The sequence below is a fragment of the Nipponia nippon genome, unplaced genomic scaffold, assembly GCF_047370975.1.
Source record: "Nipponia nippon isolate SJK-2023a ecotype South Korea unplaced genomic scaffold, ASM4737097v1 scaffold_7, whole genome shotgun sequence".
NCBI classification, from domain to species: domain Eukaryota; kingdom Metazoa; phylum Chordata; class Aves; order Pelecaniformes; family Threskiornithidae; genus Nipponia; species Nipponia nippon.
In genome coordinates, this window is record NW_028262391.1 from 14,998,539 (window position 1) to 15,021,104 (window position 22,566).

A 22,566-nucleotide genomic window follows, 5' to 3' on the forward strand; every position below is an offset into this window, starting at 1 on the left:
CACCAGGGTGTGGACAGGGAGCTCTCTGGTCCTGAGTCCCCACAGTGCCGGTCCTGGGGGGCTGAGAGAGCTGCCCTGCTTCTGGGGGAGATGCTCCAAGTCCAGCAAGGAAATGCAGAGACAGGCAGGCTCAGGAGCCCAGAGCTGCCTGGGGACATCTCTGCTGGAGCCAGCATGCTGGGGGGTGACGCGGCGTCACCAGCGCTGCCTGGGGGCCGATGGGCACAGTACGGCAGAGCCTCGCAGGGGCAGTGAGGCAGTGCTGCCGGCAGCCCCGGCAGGCCTCCATGCATGGAGTGCAGCGAGCAGGATTCGGCCTTTCTCTCCCCTGTCCCAAATCCTTCCAACCTGTCAGGAGATGGCAGGGAGGGCAGAGAGGGTGCCGTGCCCCGGGAGCACACCTGTGCCCGAGGATGGGGAGGAGGTGGCCGCAGCCCTGGCCGACAGCTGGGGAGGGCGAAGTGAAGGCTAAATAAGGATGCTGGCTGCTCCTGGCTGCCAGCCCAGTGCTGCCCCCGCAAATCACCCAGTGGCAGATGAAAATCAAACCCTGATGGGAAGACGATGCCCGGGGCCAGGCTAAGTGCCAAAGGAGTGATGTTAGCTCCTCCACAGGGCGCGCGCCAGCGAGGACCTTCTCGGGCATCGTGTCCCCAGCAGGAATTTGCTGTGAGCCGGTCTCACCCCTTGGGGGGGGGTGGATGTTCCCTGTGCCCCCCAGGAGAGGACTGGCAGGGGGACATGTCTTGAGGTCAGGGAGCCGGGCGGCTGCCGTGTGCCCGGGCCAGCGTCGGGGCTGCTCCCGGCTCTGCCCCGCTCGGCTGCTCCCGGCCCCTGCCGAGCCCCAGGGGGCAGCGCGGGGGGAGCGGGAGCTCCAGATTGGAACCACATGGAAGCACATTTGCAATGAATTAGGCTGGGAGCCAGCAGCTCTTACTTGGCCGGGTGTGCAGCCAATCTTTGGGGATTGTCAGCTCCTCCCAGGTTTCCACAGCGGATGTTCCCCGGCCAGAGCACAGCTGGGCTCTGCGCGAAGCCGTGGCCAAGGCAGCCCAGAAGGAGATGAGCACACGCGCGGGCAGGGACCCCCGCCCACACGCACAGCCTCACCGAGTCAAGTGAGCCCCTGCACGCTCCCCGCCTCAGCCAGGGATGCTTTTGTGGGGTGAGGATGCCCCAGCACTCTGGGGGAGAGGAGGTGGTGCACAGGAGGGGTTATTTGGCCGCTTCCCAGCCCGGCAGCCCTGGGGCGAGGGGGCAGCTACAGCGGGCATCATGTCTCCCTGCCTGCCCCAGCTCACCAACCCCTCGAGCTGCACCCAAAATTAGGCAGCTAGGGAGCCGTGGCTCAGGCGCTGGTGTGAAATCACATCTCGGGGGTACCTGAGAAAAGGGCTGACCTGAGAGGTGGGGAAGAAAAGCTCCGCCTGGCAGCCCTCACAGGGGGCGAGAGGGTTAAATCAGTGGTACAGAAAGGCTTTGAGTGTGCATGTCAAAGAATGACACTAACAACTCATGTGACAACCTGCCAGGAAAACTTTTCAGATCATAATTCGCATAGCATTTGTATCATGTTCCCTTCCTGTTTAAAAAGACAATATGGAAACCGTGGAAGGGGTTATTTGCTGGTCAGGCCGGTTTGCTGGTTACGCTCCTTGTCACGCGCGTCCCTTTAGGAAGTGATGCCACAGCGACAGACATCATTTCTAAAAATAACACCATCCCATGCATTAGTCTCCAGTGCCATTTGTTCTAATAATTCATTCCCAATTAAAGAATAATGGCTAATGCTTAGCAGTGGGTGCATACTAAGCCCCTGGCAGAGCAAGAAATTGGGCTGCCTCCCCACAAACCACCCGAGCATCTTCCTTGGTGGCATGTCCTACCGACAGCGGAGGACAGAGAGGGGATGCTGCCTTCCTCCACCCAGCCCAGCCGTCTAAGCCCTCACAAACCCGTCAGCAGTATTTCACCGATCCTGCCCCACCTCTGCAGGACAAATCCTGGGGGCACCCAGAGCCCCCATGCAGCCGCAGAGCCACGGCACGATGGATGCGTGGGGGCCCCAGAGGCACTGTGGCTCTCCGATAAGGCCATGTCTGCTGTAAAATGGCCTCTTGTTTCACAAGTAAGGATATTTATGAAATGACAGGCTGCAGTGTTAATCTCTGGTTGGCAAGCAAGCGTGCCAGGAGCGCGGCAGCTGGGCACAGCCTGTGAAAGCCCTTTGCCGCAGTCCAGGCAGGGAGGCGCTTGGGGAGGTCCTGGAGATCAGCCCGTCTGCCGGTGGGTTTCACCTCCAGCACTTTGCGCAGCCCCTGCTCCCTGATGCCCACACTGCCCGTGCCCAGCTCCCGGTGCAGCGAGGCTGTGGCAGGAGCTGCCTGTGGGTGGGCACCCCCAGCTTGGGGAGCTGCCCTGCAAGCCTCCCCAGTGCTCCTGCTGACAGCCCTGCAGCAGCAGCGGCCCAAACATGACACCCACCCCCCCCTTGGATTTTTTTTATCACCCGCATAGCACCGGCAAAGGAAGGGAGGCCACCGCCGGGGAACATCTGGGCTCCATTGCTCATTGTCTGGCAATTAATGTCAGCGCTGAAGACAGAAGGGACGTCAGATATTAAATAAACACGACCGCACTCTGCAGACCAAAACAGCCCCCCTGGGGAAAGGCACACATGCACCCGCACCCGCACACCGCCCCGGCCAGGGCGCAGGACACAGGCGGCTCGCCGCACACACGTGTGAGCACAGCCACACACGCTCACAGGCTCCCACACAGCTTGGGTTTCACGTCAGCTAAGGCAGAGCAGGGAAAAAAAATAGAGCTCCTTTTCCTTTTTCATTTTCCAGCAGGCAGATTACATCTGCAAGTGCAGAAACCGCTGAAAACTCTACCCCGTGAAACAGGGTGATGCAGGGAAGGTGGTCAGAGGCTCCCAGGGTCCCGGCTGGCCTGGACCCCCACAGCCAAAGCTGCTGCTCAGGGTCTCACCCCTGGGCTGGACACATGCTTTTGGCAAGGAGCAGCCATGTGCCGGTCCCTGTGGATGTGCACACTCCACACACGGGGCCGTGCAGGCTGTGCCCTGCCTTTACTGGTACACCCGGCCCCTCCTGCTACACTGACAGTCCTGGCACAGCCCGGCACATTGCAGGGCTGACGGCAAATTAGTACAAGGCCCTGTCCTACGGGTTTCTGTGCATCCTGCTGGCCAAACAGCGGGGATGGACAGTCCCACTCTTCCACCGGGCTGGTTAAAGGCTGTGTTTCCCCGGCTCTGACCTCGGTGGACACTGAAAGCCTTTTCTCCTGCCCTTTCCCTGCCTGTGCTCAGAGGCAGAGCAAGCATGAGAGTGGCCGGACCCCCAGAGAGCAGGGAGGCTGCCTGGCCTCTGCATAATGGCAGACGCATGCCTCACTGCTGCTCCTGCGGGCTGCCAGCCCCTGGGCTGAGCAAGCTGGTGCACTATATTTAGTGCACAGGCCGGGGCAGCTATTCCCCACGGGCACAGTTGGGTCGCTGGCCCAGCCCCAGCTTGCAGGGCATGCCGGCCAGGTCACCAGAGCACAGCAGGGCTCAGCATTACCCCTGGGTGCAGACTGCGGCACCTGGCTGGGCTCAGCTTCACGCTGCTGCACGGATGCTGCTCTGATTTGTGTGTCAGAGCCACACCACAGCACTGGGGCACGGCAGGGACCGGCGCTTGCCATGCAGGCGTGCGGGATGCTCCTGACCTCTGCTGCTGCTGCTGCTGCATCACTGGAGCAAAGTTTCCTGCATCCCGGCATGTTCCATCAAGCAGGAGGCATTTCAGCAAGGCACGTTCACCCTGCGCAGGGCTGGTAGGTGCCCAGGCTCAGCCTGGGTGGTCTCCCATCCCTTCTGGCCTTAAACTTGTGGGTCCTGTAAAGGGCAGCGAGGAAAGGGACAGGCAGCGCAACATGCCCCGTTTGCACAGGAGAGGAGTGCTGCACCAGCCAAGGGCAGCACGCAGGGTCTGCCGCTCCTGTGTGCGGCGGGGACTCATTAGCTCAGGGCTGGCTGTGCCTACTTTATTCTCTGGAAGCTTTTGTTCCCTTACAGAAATGTAGTCTCTCTCTCCCTCACCCTTAGCCCCTTTTAATATTAAGGTCAATAGGTTGATGATTAAGCAGGAAAAGGGCATGAAGAATCAACCAAATTAAATCTTGTGTGCAAACAGGTGGGTGTGAAATTTCAATCAATGGCTGGTGTTAGCAGGGACCCCCGGGATCCCGATTTCCCAGGGGAAGACTGGGCAGCCCCAGGGGGATTTGGGTACAAAAACTCCAGACATGGGAGAATAGAAAAAAGTCTTCTCAAAAACCAATATTGACAAGGTCCCTGTGTTTGCACCCCGGCTTTCCCCAGCAGCACAAAGGGAGATGATTATCCCGGGTCCGGTGGGGAGGGGATGACAGGAGCTCAAAGGTGAGCCGGGCCCCCCCCAGCTCCCCTGGCCCCAGCCCCTCTGCTTAATCCCCCTCTCGCCCAAGCTTTGAAGTCGCCAGAGGTCGAATATGGGATGTAAATCACGTTAGCCGCAGTGTGTGATCACAACGCCGCTGCGAGACAATGCCGTGCTTCCCCCGGCGCCCGGGCATCCCGCCGAGCCGCGGCCAGCACCAGGCTATAAACAGCCCTGAGCTGTGGACAAAAACAGGGAGTGAGGGTGGGCTGTGGCAGGGGACACCCACTGCAGGTGGGAGAGAGCCTCATGCTCCGCCGCAGAGCCGGGAACAGGAGCCCCGGCGGGCACCGGCACCCAGTGGCCGCGGGACTTGCAATAGCAGGAGGCTTGTCCCTGGGATTAATTAGCAGAGGCTGCGGCCTCAGAGCAATGTAAAACACGAGCCATTTGCTGGGGCGTTGGTTACCGGGGCTGTCCGGCAGCGTTGCACATCTTGTAAGCATTAGCATCACGTAAGAGGAGCCTGCACAGAAGGACGTGGGGTTTATTGGGTTGTAAACTGCGTTGTTCCCGTTACAGTAACGACGTTGCTGGTGAAGAAATGTGCCTTTCGCACACAAGGCTTGGGAACCAGGTAGGCCAGGAGGAAACAGCAGGGTTTGGAGGCTCTGCTGTCACCATTGGGATAACAGAGAGAGAAACAAAGCAGGCATGGGAGAAAGCAGGAGGAGGCACCAAGGAGACACTACCACTACCCCCAGGGCTGCTGTGCCTTTCAGCCCTTTGCATATATCTGCCCCAGAACCAGCTCAGCGGTGCTCAGCCCCCCTGGTCCCCGACACGGGGCTGCACACCCCGCCTGCCACCTGGGAAGTTCGGACCCGGGGTGTGAGGGGTGACAGGGAGACAGCAAGTAACTGCTGGCTCCTCGGCCGTTTTCATGCCCTTCGCTCTGCCTTGCTCCAACACTTGCACTGCCTCCCACGGTGCCTGGGAAGATGTGACACATGGGGTCTGCTGCCCAGGACAGAACAAGGGCACCGCTGCCCCAGCGAGGAGCCCCGAGTACCAAGAGCTTCCCTCCCCCATTGAAAAAAGTCCCATGTTTAATTTTCCCTTAGCCAAGGAAGCAGCCTTCAAAAAAAGTGACAGTGGACCCAAATAATTAACTCATTTCCTTTTTTCCCACTGCCAAAAAAGCATCCATTCTCTGCAGGCAGCAAGTTGGCTGTTTTAAGTCTGTTTTCACCATTTCACACCCAAACCAGGACTGATTGTCCAAGACCAGCACCAGAGCTTATCAGCCATCGTTGTCCAGCTATGCAGATCTGGATGAACTGCGTTACAGGCATGTCATCACCAGCCTGGCTCCAAATGCCCCTGGTTTCTCCCCAGAGCTGCCACCTGCCTCGGTGGCCCCAGCAGTCCTTCCCAAGCAGGTGCCCAGTGGGAAACACAGGACCTGTCATCCTCCCTGCCCGGTGATGAGGGACAGAGAGGAGCTGGGTGATGCCAGGGATCTGAACCACATGGCATCAAGGCGACCGCACGTACCCACTAACAGGAGCCAGGCGCGGGTACCAGCCCAGCTCACCCCCCTGGGCTCCCCTTCACTCCTCTGCAGCTGGAGGGGCTGCTCCATCCCTGCCCGCTGCTGCAGCGCCCGAGCACAGGATCCTGGCAGTCAGAAAATATCTGCTTTCAAAGCTTTTTTTCTTTCTTCTTAATTAGGAGACCAGATGATTTTTTTTTAACAAAATATGTTGTTATTGTGGAAAATATCTGCTCTCCACAGAAAATGCCTTGTGTTCGCTGTACATATTGTAGGCCATACCAGAACATATCTGATGTGCTTCCAAAACCACTGGGGCATTTCTTTTCCTATTAGAGTGGAAATTTTCTTCAGGAAACAAGTTTTACCTAGTTTGCACTGACATTTGCCACAGGAGAAAGCAAGCAGCCCTGTCCCCATGCCACCCCTCCATCTCCGGGAGGTGGCATTGTAGGGGCACCTTGGCAGGACCAGGCACCCAAACCTGCAGCACAAACCCTGGCTTCAACCCAAGCTTTGACCCAAGCCCTGTGGGCCACCAGGCACCAACCACCAGCACCCACCCAGGCTGGCCCACAGGGGAACCACGGCTTCTTGGGGCAAGATGATACCTGTTCGAGAAACACAGAGGAAAATACATTATTTTAGTCCTATCAACAGCTCCCCAGTGCCATGCAAGAGCCAAAAGCAGGGTCCCAGGGTCACGCTGGCCCAAGGGCAGTTATGGAGATGCCCTTTTCTGCCCCATCATGTGAGCCACCCGATACTGCGGCACTGCTCTTTGTCCCAGGTCGGAAGAAAAGTCTAAAATTTACTGTGGAATAGCAATGTTTGACTATTAGATCTGCAAAAGTGACCTGATTTTATCACCATATCTTCTGCCCATATTGCTGGTGTTTCACAATGTGGAATACTAAGAGTGGCCAAGACAAACATCTAATATATTCAACATTAGCCAGTACGGCTGTACAGCATCAACACTAATTGAAAGTTTAGAAAGCTAAGTCAAAACCAAACACTGCCATTTCAATTTAGCATTTTCTATATAGAAATGGGGGAAAAAAAGTACAAAAAAAAAGAAAAAACCTGCAAAATTTCACTCGTTTCTTTTAAATTCATCTGTGATAAGCATAAATGTCAGGATGGTGATTACAGCAACTCCACCCATCAGTTTTCCTGCTGTAGGAAGCAGCCGGGGATGACTGTTATGGTCCCTCCACAACAGCTCCGGCTGGGTCTGAATCTGACAGCCCAGGACTTAAACTCTGCCTGGCTCGGGAGGAGCTGTACCCTTTCCAGTTGGGGACTATTTCTTAACACCGTCCCCCCCAGCAAAGCCTCCAGGGACAGTAAAGAAAATTGCCTGTGCCTTCCCACCTGAAACACACCTTATTTACCAGCTGCTCCTCATCAACTGTTTATAGGGTCAAAACCATGGCGGCTTGCCTCGCATGCCGGAGAGCCAGGGGCTCGTTAGGCAAGGGCTGGCTTTGCCAACGACAAGTCCAGTGAAGATGCTGCAGTGCCGTGCGGCGCAGCCCAGCCAGGCCACAGCCATATTCTGAATTTCTTTCTTTTTTTTTTCCAAGCAGTCTTCTGAGAAAACATCTGCTGTGCCCCAAGCCCGCACCGGAGCTGAAGATCAAAATAAAGGACTTTTGTCTTTTTATTAAGCATTTTAGCAAACGTGACTATTACATTCATATTATATTTCCCTGTTTTGTACAAACACGTTTAAGTCAGCACTAAGAGGATTACGTTTATGGCGCACCAATCTCTGCTCAAATGGGCTGACTAAAGAAACTCTTGTTAAACAGTATTTTCTCTAATGCCTGTTGCTTTTCTTCCTTGCCTTAGTGCTCAGACATCTATCCAGGCTCCCTAAATCCACCCTGCTCATAAGCTTTCAGATCAAGACTCTTCCCCCCTCCGCCCCCCTCTGCACCCTTTAATACAGCTGAAGATGAACATTAGCGCTTGGTTCAACTGCACTGGAAAGGGAAAGGGCAGATTCATCAAAATCTTTATACCTCCATAGAAAAATGTAGCCTTTTGCCTTTCCTCGAGTGAATGCCTTTTCTAGAGGGTATTCATTAGGGGTTCGGTCTGTTTTTGCAGACAGCTCCACAGATGTTGACATTTTTTTTCTTCGCTGGGTTAAGACGCCTTCTATAGGCTTTCAGTCTTCATTTGTTACTTCTTTATTATCCAAGAGGGGTTTTTCTTTCTCTTTTTTTCCTCTTTTTTTTTTTTTTTTCCTTTCTTCCCAAGGAGTTGACTCGGTTCTCTGAAGAGAGCAGTGGTAGTCAGGCTCATTATTATCTCAGGCCCTTTTTCATCACCCCGGCAGGCCGGCTGGGGCCACGGGGCCATTGTGGCGGAGCAGCAGGTAGCTGTGGCACGGCGGGGTCAGTGCTCCGGCCGGCGCAGTGCCTTTGTGTGCCCGCCTCGTGCTGCCGGCTCCGTTTGTCCGGCGGTGGGAAAGGTCAGGAGCACGCCACCGCTCCGTACCTGAGCTTTTGTCTCCGGCCTCTGCCGAGAGCTTATGGAAATAATTTGTTGGAAAGCAATCGCTGGACCTGGGGGGGAAGCAGAGTGAAGGGGTGGAGGTGTGCTGGTACTGGAGCTGCCTGCTCCATCAGACACGCTGCTTCTTGGCCAGGGCTGGTGCATGCTGCCAGTGTCCACCCTCTGCGTGCCACTCAGGAAGCCACAGGCTTGCCATGGTCCACGAGGCTCAGTATCATCACTTTTACACATCGGGACAGCTGGTTTCCCACAGCAAACTTTGCAAAGAGAGCAATTTGGCTCAGTGTAGAGGCTTAAAGCACGATGCAGGCAGCACCCAGTGCTGATGTCCCCATCTCCGAGACCAAACACACCATGCTTCACCCAGGACCCATCACCCTTGCCTGCAGACATACACCACCCAAACACTCCACCCCAGTGCCAGCAGGTGCCCAAATACCCTTACCCAGCTCCCAAAGAAAATTTACTATGTATCTAGAGATTTTTTCCCCAAAAAAGATTGCTGGGGCAGGCACAGGAACTGGCGAAAGCATCATAATTCAAGGGGTGCTTCAGGACCTGCCGTAACAGAAACCGGAGGTAAGGGCTCCAGCCTATTCACAGCTGGGCTCATTGTGTCGCCTCGCCGCTGCAGGCCATGCATTATCTCGGGGAAAAGGAAAGCCCTCCCGCTCCTCCCAGGAGCCATCCTGGCCCATTCCCACACTGCCGGGAGTCACCAGCCCCGCAGCCAGCACGGGGCTCCCCAGCCGTGCTCCCAGCGTGAGCCGGCGGCAGTGCCGGGCAGAGGCGACAGGTACCTTTATCCCGCCACCCAGGAGAGCTCCAGCATCCCACTGGCAGGAATTTGTCTGCAATTTTTCCCTCATTGAAAGGAGAGAGGGGGTTGAGATGATCTCTTGATTACAGCCGGGGCAGGTGAGGTGGAGAGATGGGGCAGCTCCTGGAGAGCTGTGCTCCCAGCCCTTAACCTCTCCTCCCCAGCCTGATGATTTAATGCCTTAGCGGGCACATTGGCTCCAGCTATGGGGCAGCAGGTGGGCATTAAGGGTGACATGATCCCAGTTAGCGCTCGCTGTCTCAATAACGCCGGCTGTGGTTGGGAAGAAAGGTGACTGGCCAGCAGGCACAGCACCCTCCCGCCTTCGCAGCACCGCAGGGTTGCGCTGCTGCCGGGGGACCAAGTGCTCCCCAGCTGCCCTCACCCAGCTGAAGGAGGAGGAGGAAGGCAGCAGCTCCCCGCCACCAGCTGCAGCCTGGGACACTGAGCTCACTGGCCGGAGTCCTGATGGGAATATTGATGGAGACACCAAAAACCATCACGTTCAGCCCCCACCAGTACGCTAAAAGCTCCTGCCATTTTCCCTTTTTATCATGGCTTCAGCAGGAGAGCTCCCATTAGCTTTACACATCATCCTTGGGGAAATAGCTCTGATTGATAGATGTGTGAGATCAGGCAGGTGGGTTTTCTTTCCATCACTTATACCAGAGAAGCCTTCCACCGCTACAAGCAGGAGGAGAGTGAGCCAGCTCTTGCAGCCTGATAGCGATCAACCCAGAGGGTCACGGCTGGACTTCACACACCGTGCTCTGCGCTGGTGCCTGGGGCACTGCCTGGCCCTAGTGCGCAGGGCAGGGTCTGGCCCAGAACAGCACTGACTCAGAAGCGCTTTCCTTGGGGCTGGACTCCCCATTTCACTCTGCACAGGGATGAGTCCCCTCCCGGTGCAGCATTTCACCCTGGCAAACTCCCAGCCACAACCGCAGGGAGAAAGCAGCTTTTCTATAAAAGCGGAGCGATGGCATCCCTCGCTGCACCTGCTCTCTCTCACCCCGGTGTGTTTGCGTTGACCATTGTGCCCCCAAGTGTGCCACAAGCTTGGTGGTGCTGCCCGGCTGGCATCCACATGCACTGACCAGCATCAGGGATGCGAAAGAGCCCTGGGTGCGGGATCCGCAGCAGCCTTTGCATGAATGTTGCGAGCACTGAGGTTTATAACCCAGAAAATCTGGGCTCTGAAGGGCTCTATCTGGCGGGGCAGGAGGCGTGCCGCCCTGCCCAGAGCCACTTTTATGCCATTGTGCCTTTTCAGCATTGCATTGAGGCAGCCAAAGAAGGGGGATTTTTAATGGTTCCAGGGGAACAAAGCGGGAACATTCGGCCCAACTTCATTACAGAATCATCTGAAACGCTTGAGGAACGTTTCCCACTAATTACCATAAATAGCCGAAAAAAATCTTTCCCTCCCAAAGCAGGTTCCAGCTGCCCCTCTGTGTTTTCTCACCTCCACTTCCAATAGCCTGACCCTGCCCCCGCACAAAGGGGAGACCCCATCTCCGCTCTCCCAACACTCAGGGGCTCTAAAGAAATACAAACAGGCAGCAGATTAACAGCACTTGTTTGCACCTTAAACAAACAGGAGGCTTCCGCCCCGCCGGGCTCTCCCGCTGCCCAAGGGAGGATGCGCCGGCTGGTTTTCCTTGCCCTTGCTGTCGTGCCCTGCCCAAATCCTGGATAAAAGCACGGGCAGCATAAGGTGCGAAGCAGGCGGACCAAGGATGGGAACGCTGGGGCTGCCAGCCCCACACCCTCTTGAGCCCTGTCCACTGGTGGGACGTGGCTACAGTCCTTTTGCAGGAGGGTTGGGAGGTGCCAAGGCCAAAGCAGATGAATGAATGTCCCAGTTTAGCTCCCGCCCCGTGCATCTCACGCGGCTTCGCAGCAAGGAGCAGCCTGACACAGCTGGACGGGTGCCATGAGTGGGCGCGGGGAGGGATGCTGTGGGTCAAGGATGGGTAAGGAGAGACAGACCATCCAGAGGACACATGGAGGAGTGGTGCTGGTGTTCAAAACCATCACCAGCATCAAGGGGGCACAGCAGACATCGAGCAATGACTGCCAGCCCACAGTCATCTCTGCTGAGTGCCAGACATGCCTGCCCAGCCAGTCCTTAGGCTGATCCCAGCAGCTGCCTCTGCCAGGGAGCTGCCCCAGCTCGGGTCCTCACACTGCAGGTCCCATGTTGCCCATCCCACCTCTGCAGGCAGTTCTGCCACCACCTCCCTGCTCCTATGGGACCCAGTGCCAAACCAGCCCCTTCTCTCCCTGCCCGCAGCACACGGAGCAGCCAGCCCCCAGCCCCCCACCCCGCCGGGGCAGGCAGTCACAAGAGACGTGGGGGCTCAAACCACACCAGAAGCTGGCGAGATGCCACTCCTGGCACAGCTACGGCACGTGTTTGGGGCTGGCACATGAGGCGGGCGCCTGGGGAGGAAGCCGTGGCAGCACAGCCACGAGCTGGGGCAGGTTCCCAGCAGCAAGCCAGCAGTGGGACTTGCCCATCAGAGGCTCAGGTTTGCTCCCCGCTTGGGTTATTGTGCAAATCCCCCCATGCAGGTGTTCGTTGCCCCCCTTCCCGCCAGCCACAAGAAAGGGCTGCTGCTCGCGAGCCCCCTTCCTGCCCGTGGGGCGCCCCAGGGGCAGGAAGGGGACCGGAGGCAGGTGGCAGGGACAGGCCACCGCACCCGCAGCGCCGGGAGCTCCCGGCGGGGCTGACGGGCAGAGGGGTTACAGGTTGGTACTGCAGCACGAGTGACAGGGCCGTGGGAACCACGTCTCATCTGCACGGGGCAGGAAGAGAGCCAGCAGCGGCTGCGGGACTCCCAGGCCATGCTGGAGACCCCCTGGTCCCAGAGCCACTCAAGGACATGCACGCACGGTGTCCTGTCTCTGCTTCTAACTGGTTGTCACCCGAGACTAACTATGAGGACCTCAGGCAGTCACGGCAACTGGGAAGAGGTTTACAGTGTCACAAGCAGCCTGGAGACGCCACACAGCCATGCTCACCTCTTTTTTTTTTCTCCAATGCAAGAACCAGGGGCATCCCATGCAAAGAGCAGTGAGCAGGGGGAAGCAAAGGGTGGTGCTGCCTCGTTCAGTCTGTGGGCAATCCTGGGCACTTCTCACCACAGGGTGCTGCAAATGCTAAAATCTTACCTGAATTCAGAGAAACCAGAGACATTCAGAGATTAAAAAAATCATCACGCACTACTCAGTGCAATGGCTGTCCTGCAAAGGGATGCCCGGGCCGCCCACAGCAGAGTGGGGAGGGTGTGCTGGGGGCTGGGCACTCCCCAGGCACCTGCCCTGGCCGCGCACCTCCCTGCTGGGAGGAAGGCCTCTCCTCGGCATCACAGCGAAGTGCAGCTCCGAAGCAGCAAACCTGTACACTGGTCTCCCCAGTGCAGATCCCCCATGCTCTGCCCCATCCCCGTGTGTTCTCTCTGGCTGCTCTTGCTCAGCGATTAGGAAAGCCAAGCATGTTCCTGCCCAGGCACACCACCCCCAGGACACCCTGCATCCCACCCATCTCTCAACCCCTTCCCTCCCGGGGGACACCAGAGCAAGCAGGGGCAAACGGGAACGGCTGCTAATTCCTCCCAGCCCAGCACAGCCATAGCCCTCCAGGGATCAGCCCCGCAGCGATGGAGGGAGCCAACTCCTGCCTGTGAGCCAGCTGCACCAGCCTGGCCCCAGGAACATGGGCGGCTGTATTTTCCTTGCAAATTAGAAATCAATCACAGCAGGAAATTCCCGTGCTGAGAACACCCTGGCTGTTATTATTTTATAGCACTCGGAGGTGTTCTGGGCACTTAGAAAGACGTGGCGCTTTCGGGGTATTATGGGGCAAATTAGTTTTAAAGGCGGCTATAGGAATGTTGGCCGTTTGGTTTCCGGAGTGGGACAGGCACAGGTGGAGGCTGTGGGGCTTTGTGCTGCTTTCAGATACACCACCGCTCTGCAAAGAGGGAATCGGCATGCTCCGGAGTGAACACCTCTAGCCTGACCCCAGCTTTATTAATAACAAGTAATTAATATGAGAGCGGATGTGCCTTGTGTCTCTGAAGACCTTTTAAGATGTGATTATGTTGTGCTAATCTCACCCCAAAGTACTTCCCTGTTTAGACTGTGCTGGGCCATTAAATATCTGAAAAGCCAGCAGAGACCCCCCCTCGCCGCCCTGGGAAGTGCTCGGGGTCTGTTCCCCGGCAGCCAGGCCCCGCTTTCAAACCCTCTAAATCAAGTATTAAGTCAAGCCCATCTGGACTGCCAGGAAAAACACTCCCTCCTCCTCATCTGCCTCTCATTACCTGCCATGCCAGCCCCGGCCCCGAGCCGCTCGCTCCATCCCGCCCAGATGTGCTGCCCCGCGCTCGCCTCCCGTATTTCACAGCCGTCAGCAGGACTTCAAGGAGCAGCCGAAGGGCCTGTAACACTGCACAGGCTCTTAGCAAAGACATATATCCAGGTCCTTAACGTATAGCCACAGGCACATACCCTAACACAAAGCCCCTTTCCCCCTCCCTTGGTCTTGCACCAGGCAGGGGAGCTGGGGCGCTTGGGGCTCCCTGGCCAGGAGGTTTCTGAGCCACTTCCCCAGCACATGTCCAGACTATTCTCAGGGGTTCTCCCCACTGAGACCTCCCAAAGCCAGGCAGCCCCTACACCCTTTGGGAGGGGCACCCAAAGGCAGGGTGGGACCGAACAGGCGCTGGCGGCAAAGGCGAGGAGTTGAAGACAAACACCTGCAACCCTGCAGTAACCGGGGTGACTAAGTTTGGGAGCAGCTCGCCTGGCACAGGGCAAAGTCAGCACTGAGCCTAGAGAAAATAGGTACCCAAAGACCCAAACCAAGGAACAACCCCTGTGTTCATCCGCTCAAAAATCTCCTGGCCTAAAGCTTTCTAGTGAAAGTTTCAGCATTTCCAGAAAACCCACAGAAACAGCTGCTTTTGTTTAAGTTTGGCACTTTCCTGGCCCTGGCAGCAGCCCAGGACTGCAGAGGTGAAGGCGCACATCAAACCTGCATTTAGGAGGAGAGGAGAGGAGAGGAGAGGAGAGGAGAGGAGAGGAGAGGAGAGGAGAGGAGAGGAGAGGAGAGGAGAGGAGAGGAGAGGAGAGGAGAGGAGAGGAGAGGAGAGGAGAGGAGAGGAGAGGAGAGGAGAGGAGAGGAGAGGAGAGGAGAGGAGAGGAGAGGAGAGGAGAGGGAAGAGGAAGCTCCTCCTGAGCTTCAGAAGAGCTGGTGCTCAGCCTGCAGTCGGGCTCGGTGTCAGGTGAAGTTATGGTATGAGCACCACATGGCTGGTCACGCTCAAACATTACTCTTCCAGAGAGGCCAGGGCAGGCAGCATCGCAAAGAGGTTTTGGGGGCACGAGATTTAAGTGAGGGGAAGAAAAGTATGTCTGTTGTCTCCCTGTGTCGCTGCCTGCAGGAGGGTGTGCAGCCCGGGTCCTGCGCTGGTCCCTGATGGCCAGCACTGACTGGGGACCCCACGCTCCAGCAAGCAGCAGGAATTCCTTGCAGCAGGTCACAGAGAGGAAAGCCCTGGGAAGAAAATACTCTGCTTGCCAGCCCTTCAGTGCACGGCAGAGATGCAGGGGAGGGTTTAATATCGGTGAGGAGGAAAGGGGGAAAGAGAGGGGAAGAGGTCACAGTGTTATGACAGACGTACAGGCACTGACACATTGCGTAACACAACGCAGGGCCTAAGTCCACAACCCGTAACGCAATGCGAGGAAGAAGCCTGGGCGCGGGGCAGGAAGCCTTAGGAAGTCCTTCCCCAAGGACTGCTTGCACCCTGCAGGTACCTGCCAGGGATGGGGAGGAGATGCAGGCAGGAGCCCCAACCAGACCCTGCAAGCAAGAGCGGGCCGTGCCCGAGGTCCAGCGAGGTACAGGGTCTCCGGCATTTCGGTGCGGTGCCTCCAGGGCCACTGGTCGTCCTCTCTGCTCCTGGTGGCCCTGGGCAGGCGGTGGCAGCCACCGCCTGTGTCGGGATGCCATCTAGTGTCGCTTGGCAGAAGGGCCCGTCAGGCAGTGACACTGTGCATAGGCTCCCCAGGCTCACAGCATCTCCAGGGGCCAGCTGGGAGGCACCCCAAAACAGCCTGGGTGCTGGGACAACCACCCCTGGGGGACTGCACCCCACTGGTGCTGGTCCGCACCCCATGACATACGCACCCCGTCGCCAGCACAGCTCCAGACCCCAAAGGAGGGCGATGGGCATTGCCCAGGTCATGCAGCGGCGGTGAAGCTCAAAGCAGTGCCCAGGCTTGCTCAGGGGACCCCGGAGCAGCCAGGGCTTGGAGACTCAGCAGCCTCACCGGCAGCATGGGGTGGCCCTGGCGTCGGGTGGCTTGGTGAAGGAGAAGGGCGAGCATCCCCCATAGCAGCGTGCAGCCCACCTGCAGCACCAGTGCGGCCAGGCCCAGGGCCAGGGAGACCCAGCAGTGCCGCGGGCTGGACCGCAGGGCAAAGCCCCAGGCGTGACGGCCGCTGGGAGCCAGGGGTGGGGAGGCCAGCCAGGGGCTCGTATGGTCCAGCAGTGGGGGGACAGGAGGTGTTAGGAGCAGGATGGTGCCTGCAGGAGTGGGAGCATGTTGGAGGGCAGTAGGAGTGGGCTGGGTGCCACTTGTGGACAAGCCCCACACAGTGGCATGGTCCCGCTCCGCATCTGGCACAGGAGCATCGTGGGACAGGGAGTGTGAGGTCAGTGGGACCATGCCTGCTGCAGGAGTCCTGAGGGGTGGCCAGAGTGCCATGGGAGGGGCTGAGACAAGGGAGATGGTGGGTGTCCCCCATGGGATGGTGGCTGGCCTCTCCGTGGGCACCAGAAGAGCAGGAGGCACTTGTCTGGTAGTGGCTGCCAGCAGGCTGGTTGGCACTGGTGCGGTAGCAGAAGCTAGAGTGGACAGTGCAGGCTCTGGGCTGTTGGCCCCAGGAGGCTGTAGGCTTATGATGGATGGAGCTGCACACAGGCTGAAGGCCTCCTGTGGCATAGCTGGCAATGGGGTGGTGGTGGAAGCCTTGGGCAGCACAGTTGGTGATGGGGTGGCAATGGAGGCCTTTGGCAGCACAGTTGGTGATGGGGTGGCAATGGAGGTCTCGGGCAGCACAGTTGGTGACAGGGTGGTGACGGAGACCTTTGGTAGCACAGCTGATGAGGGGATGGTGACGAAGGCCTTTGGCAGCATGGTTGATGATGGTGTGGTGATGGAGGTCTTCGGCAGCACAGTTGGGAATGGGGTGGTGATGGAGGTCTTTGGCAGCACGGCTGATGATGGTGTGGTGATGGAGGTCTTCGGCAGCACAGTTGGGAATGGGGTGGTGATGGAGGTCTTTGGCAGCACGGCTGATGATGGTGTGGTGATGGAGGTCTTCGGCAGCACAGCTGGGGATGGGGTGGCAATGGAGGCCTTTGGCAGCATGGTTGGTGATGGTGTGGTGATGGAGGTCTCGGGCAGCACAGTTGGTGACGGGGTGGTGACGGAGCCCTTCGGTAGCACAGCTGATGAGGGGATGGTGACGAAGGCCTTTGGCAGCATGGTTGATGATGGTGTGGTGATGGAGGTCTTCGGCAGCACAGTTGGGAATGGGGTGGTGATGGAGGTCTTTGGCAGCATGGCTGATGATGGTGTGGTGATGGAGGTCTTCGGCAGCATAGCTGGGGATGGGGTGGCAATGGAGGCCTTTGGCAGCATGGTTGGTGATGGTGTGGTGATGGAGGTCTCGGGCAGCACAGTTGGTGACGGGGTGGTGATGGAGGTCTTCATCAGCACAGTTGGTGATGGGGTGGTAATGGAGGCCTTTGGCAGCATGGTTGATGATGGTGTGGTGATGGAGGTCTCGGGCAGCACAGTTGGTGATGGGGTGGTGATGGAGGCCTTTGGCAGCATGGTTGATGATGGTGTGGTGATGGAGGTCTTTGGTAGCACAGCTGATGATGGGGTGGGGACGAAGTCCTTAGATGGCACGGTGGCTGATGGAGTGGTGAAGAAGGCCTCTGTTGGCATGGTTAGCAACATGGTAGAGGTGGCCACAGGTGACAGCATGGTTGGCATTGCCATGATGGGCAAGGCTGCCGATGACAGCATGGTTGACATCCCTTGAGATGATGTGATGGTGAATGGCAAAGATGGGGTAAAAGAACCTGAAAGAGGCAGAGTAGCAGGGCAAATTAAGTCGTCGTCCCTCAGTGATGTCACTGCTTGCCCTGCCAGGTGGGGTGGACTCTTGCATGACACTTGGGTGGACAATTTGACCTTCTCACTGTTGCTCAGGATCCAGCTGCGCAGGTAGCAGAGGCTGCAGTCACATCTCCATGGGTTCCCACTCAGATACACCGAGCTGAGCTTCTTCAGGGGGTCCAGGAGACCTCGGGGGACACTCTCCAGCTGGTTCTTCTGAAGGTTGAGGGTTTTCAGATTTGGCAGAGAAGCAAAGACCTCATCATCCAGAGCAGAGAGCTGATTTGTGTCCAGCTGGAGGTCCGAGAGCTTGCTGAGCCCAGTGAAAGCTCCTCTTGGTAGGGCTGCTAGCTGGTTGTGGGACAAGATTAGTTTGCCAAGAGATGTGAGGTTGACAAAGATGCCATCTGGAAGTGTGGCCAGACTGTTCCTGCCCAGGTCCAGCTCCCGCAGGTGTGGCATGGTGTCAAAAAGGCAGCACGGGAGCTCTGTAATGTGGTTTGAACCCAGAGTCAGCAGCTTCAATTTGTTTAAACCAAAAAAACCCTGAGGTGGGAGAACCCCAATGAGGTTGTTGTCCAAGAGGAGTTTCTCCAGGTGAGACAGGCTCCTCAGGAGCATGGGTGGCAGTGCCCTGAGCCTGTTCCTCTGGAGGCTGAGCTCCAGCAGCCCCAGCTGACTGTCTAGCAGCCCCTCTGGGAGGTCCTGCAATTCATTCTCATACAGCCGGAGGACTTGCAGCCGGGGCAGTTTGCTAAAGGCATCCCCAGGAAGAGTTGTGATCCTGTTTCTAGCCAGGTCCAAAAACGTTAGATTGACAAGAGAATCAAAAACACCTTCTGGAAGAGAAGGAATTGCATTGATGTACAGCGAGAGCTCTTCCAAATTTTCCAGCCCATCAAACAAGCCTTTGGGGATGTATTTGAGGTGGCTCTCTCTCAGCTCCAGCCTCTTCAGGCTTGGGAGGTTTTGGAAAGTGCCCACAGCTAGTTCTTCTAAGGAGGCACCAGATATCTCCAAGTCCTTCAGCTTCTCCAAACTATCAAAGGCTCCAGGTTCAACTGTCTTGATCTTGTTGCCAATAAACAAAATCTTCGTCAGGTTGGGCATGTACCTGAAGGCACCTTTCCTTATAGCAGTGATGCTGGTTTGCACAAAGATCATCTCAGAAATTAAGGGCTTTGCAACCTTTGGGATCTCTTTGACGTCATTTTTTGCCCCTCTGTAGACCTCCTGGTAGTCTTCAGGCATTTCATACAGATCTTCACCCAGGATTTGATCTTGGCATTTATGGGAATGGAAGGAGAGGAAGAAAAGGAAAAGGAAATGCTGGTACATTGTCCTGAAAAAAAGGTTTCAAAAATCAGTTATGAAGAACAAAAAAAATCTCTGTTCACAGCTTATGAACTGTGGTACCACGCTGTCGTTCAGCTCTGCGGACTCTTCTATTCACACATCATAACTCATTTTATGAGAGAGACTGTACAAGCCAATGTATGCTGCATTTACAAGAGTTCACTGCCCTTGGTACGGGGGGATGGAGAGGAAGGGAGAGTGAGCCAACTCATCGCCTGGCACTGGGAGACGCTCCAGGAGGGGCAAGGGCTGGGCGGTCTGTTCTCTGACCATCCTTCTCCCACGTTTGGGCTGTAGGCTCGGCATTTGTCTGGGTGAAGAAGGTGAAGTGCTGCTGCCCATTAGCACTGCCCCAGTGGGTCCAGTTACTCAGCAGGGCAATAGCCCATTCATGCAACAACAGAAGCACTCAGCCCTGCGCTTGGTAATGAGGGACCACAAAGGGTCCCAGGAGCCAGCCAAGACCAGCTGACCTTGTTTACACAGAATTTCCACGCTGTGCTGGATGAACTTGCTGTTTCACTGGTGCTTCTCTCAGTTCAGGGGAGTCATTTAAAACATTGCTTCTAAGCATCTCCTTTTTAGGAGTCTTGCTAATTGCATCATATTTTGGCCTTGGTCATGCAGCTCTGTCAGACAGAAATGGTTAACTTGTGAGCACCAACCAAGCTTTAGAGCAAGGCTTGTTAAAAGACTATGAAATGTCCACAGATGAACTCTTTAATACACGACATTTAGGGCTCTGGCCTGCAGTTAGGAAGTAAAGTCACTGATGCACGCCCACCAGTAGCCACGTAAAGCCCACCACTTCCATCGAGTCATTTGGAAACAGTCAGCTAACACATTGGCTGGGGTTTAACAGCCGTGAGCATCGTACTGGGACAGTAGTTTCCAGCTTGTGATTCACAGCCCTGGGTGGGAGGCAGGGGAAAGGGCTGTGGGTTGCTTCTTGGGTGTCCATCAAAGCTGACCATGCAAAAAAACTTATGCTGGGAGGGTAAATTTGCTATGAAAAGTTATTTTTTGAAAAAATGTTGAGAGGTCAGCAAATACAGGAAGCTAAAAGCCACTGGGTTTGAAGAGAAATCGATGGGAGGTGAGGTATGTGCCAGCTGCCCCATGGGGCTCCCCAGGGCAGAAGCTGCTGCTGATCCCTGCCCATCCTCTCCTCCGGGGACTCGGGTGCAGGAGCTGGGGCGTGGGTGCAGAAGTGCCTGCTTCACTTCAGCTGCAGGGGCAGCGCAATGGGTTCAATGCGCAGGTGGGAATGGCTGGGCTGCATGCACGGGGATGAAATCTAACAGTTTTGAACTGCAAAGCTCTTTTAAAACCCTCTCTCACCCCATCCGGCTGCAGTGGACCTCAGTGTGGTCCCCTGCTTGTCCCACCCTCCATCAGCACAGGGACACAGAGGGACGCTCCCAGCTCAGGCACTGCAGCCTCTCCTGGCTCCTTGCTGCAAGGAAACGATCAACAGCCCCCCAGAGCCGCCCCTCCTGGCACATTTTAAAGAGCAAAAAAAAGCATTTTGCGTCACTTACTTGGCCGAGCGCTTGCAAACGAGTCCAGCTGCCGGAGCGAGCCGTGCTGTGCGAGGAGCGAGGCCACCAGACCGGACAGGGGTCCCATCACCTGGCCAGGTCTTTATCCATGGCCCAGGCGCAGGGCTTGGTTTCGCGTGAGGTCAGGGTGCAGGGCTGCGAGGGGAGATAAGGGACGGCCGGGGAGCGGGCAGCAGAGCTGTGCCCCAGCGTGGGAGGCCGTTTGCAGAACCGCCTCGGAGAGGACACAGACACGTACTCCTTAGGCATTATCTGCTGGTGCCACTTGACTAGTCACATCCAGGGAAACCTGAAGGCCTCCAGGCCAGCCTGTTTTGCAGCTGAAGCTCTGTAGTCCCGTATCTCCACCAGTGTAACCCAGCAGCTTCACAGGCACCACCCCCACCGAGACAACAGAAAGGAACTCTTCCTATTTAAAGCATTTCCTCTTAAAAATATCCAGCTGTTTCCTTCCTCAGGAATTGGCTTATGTAGCTAAAGGTGCTGCTCTGAAACCATTTGTTTAAGCTTCTAACAGTGATGAGTTCTGTGGCTGGACAGATACGCTGACATCCCGGCTCTGGGCTCGGCCCCGTAGCCCCACACCTCGCCGGCCGCAGGGCTGGGGCTGAGCGTTGTGCTCCCCTCCACCCTTAGCACAAGCCAAAGACCCTCCTGCGGTGACACCCAGGGTTCTTGGCCGGTGTGGGGCATCTTGTGGGAAGGAAGAAACCCTCTGTTGGATGCAAAGCCTTAAAAAGACAAGGCATCCATTGCTTCCCACCGGATAATTGCACTAGTTGCATTTAAGCATTTCTTCTTCCGTTTTCATCTGCTCGGATTAAGGTTCAGCTTGTGTTCCTGGCCTTTCCTGGCAAATTTAGAAACACTCCGAACTATTGCACATTTTCAACAGCCTTATCCCTTTCCAACATCATCCCTGTATGCATCCCCCCTTGGTACCAGGCTGCTCCAGAGGCTATAGGGTGGCAGAGCCAGGGTGCACGACAGGACGGCGCTTGCAGCAGGAGTGACACCAGCCTCCCTGGGCCGTGGACAACACACACCCCACGGTGTGCAGCTGTGCCGGGGCTGGGGAGCTGCAGCCAGCCCCAGCCTCCCTGGTCCAGGCTTGGAGGCGGCCACGCCAGCATCACCTGGGAGATGGCGGCAGGAGGGTGGCTGTGTGGGATCGAGTCCGGGGGTGCAGCACCGCCCGCCTGCCTCCCAGGAGCTATCACAGCACGGAGCCTCCGCTTCGCTCCCAGCCCTCCGGCTGGGCAGCAGCGGGCAAGGGGCTGGCAGAGCCGCACAGCCCGGCAGCCAGACCAGGGCAGCCCCAAGCAAGGACCCCAGCTCCCCAGCTGCCGCCTGGCTCAGAGCGGGGTGGCCAGGCGCAGGCAGGGCTCCCCCAGCGCTGCCTGGCCCAGCAGAGCCCGTGTCCCATCGGCCGCAAGATGGTGCAGCAACACCGCGCCGCAAGCCCCGGGCTGGGCGCCGCCGGGAGAGCCGCGGGGCGGGCAGGCGGCGGGCTGCAGCCTGCGGGGCGTGCGCCTTGCACACCCGCCCACGTGCCTGCACCCACCAACACACGCGCGCACGCGCCCACGCACACGCGGGTGCATGCACACGCACTGGCTCTCTTAGGGGAGCAGCCGCCTTACCTGCCATCCCCTGGGCGGGCGGCTCTGCTGGGACTTTGCGCCCCATCTCCGCGGGTCCCCGGGCCTCTCTGGGGCAGACGCAGGGTCCCATGGTGGGGCTGTGGGCCAAGCCCTGCCAGGGTCGGGGGGGAACCTGCTGGTGCACAGCCCTGGGCTGGAGCCCGCCATGCAGCCAGTGCCCCTTGCCGGGCAGCAGGCAGCACTTGCCCACATCTCCCTCGGACACCCCGCACCAAACCTGTACCCTGGGGGCTGGGGCCAGGCTGTAGCTGGGTCTCTGCACTGCCAAGGGGGGGGGGGAAGGAGGAGGGGCTGGAGAGCTGCAGCAGGCAGAGATGAGCATGCCAGAGAGCAGCATCTACTCAAGACCCGGCATCTGCACCCATGGGACACCACGCACAGCCCCAGCCAAGTCCCCATTGCATCACAGTGACCTTCGCTTCCCCCAAATACACAGACGGGC

General features: G+C 57.4%; 1 protein-coding gene across 1 annotated transcript; it reads right to left on the reverse strand.

Annotated features, from left to right (window-relative positions):
• Positions 1-7,633: 7,633 nt before the first annotated feature.
• LOC148050834 (uncharacterized) lies at positions 7,634-22,507 on the reverse strand. The gene is made up of 2 exons (XM_087740418.1): positions 20,440-22,507; positions 7,634-18,884 (listed from the first exon to the last, which is right to left on the reverse strand). Exon 2 carries the CDS (start codon positions 18,878-18,880, stop codon positions 15,611-15,613), a length of 3,270 nt encoding a protein of 1,089 aa, XP_087596544.1. The 5' UTR covers positions 18,881-18,884; positions 20,440-22,507; the 3' UTR covers positions 7,634-15,610.
• Between the last annotated feature and the right edge of the window lie 59 nt (positions 22,508-22,566).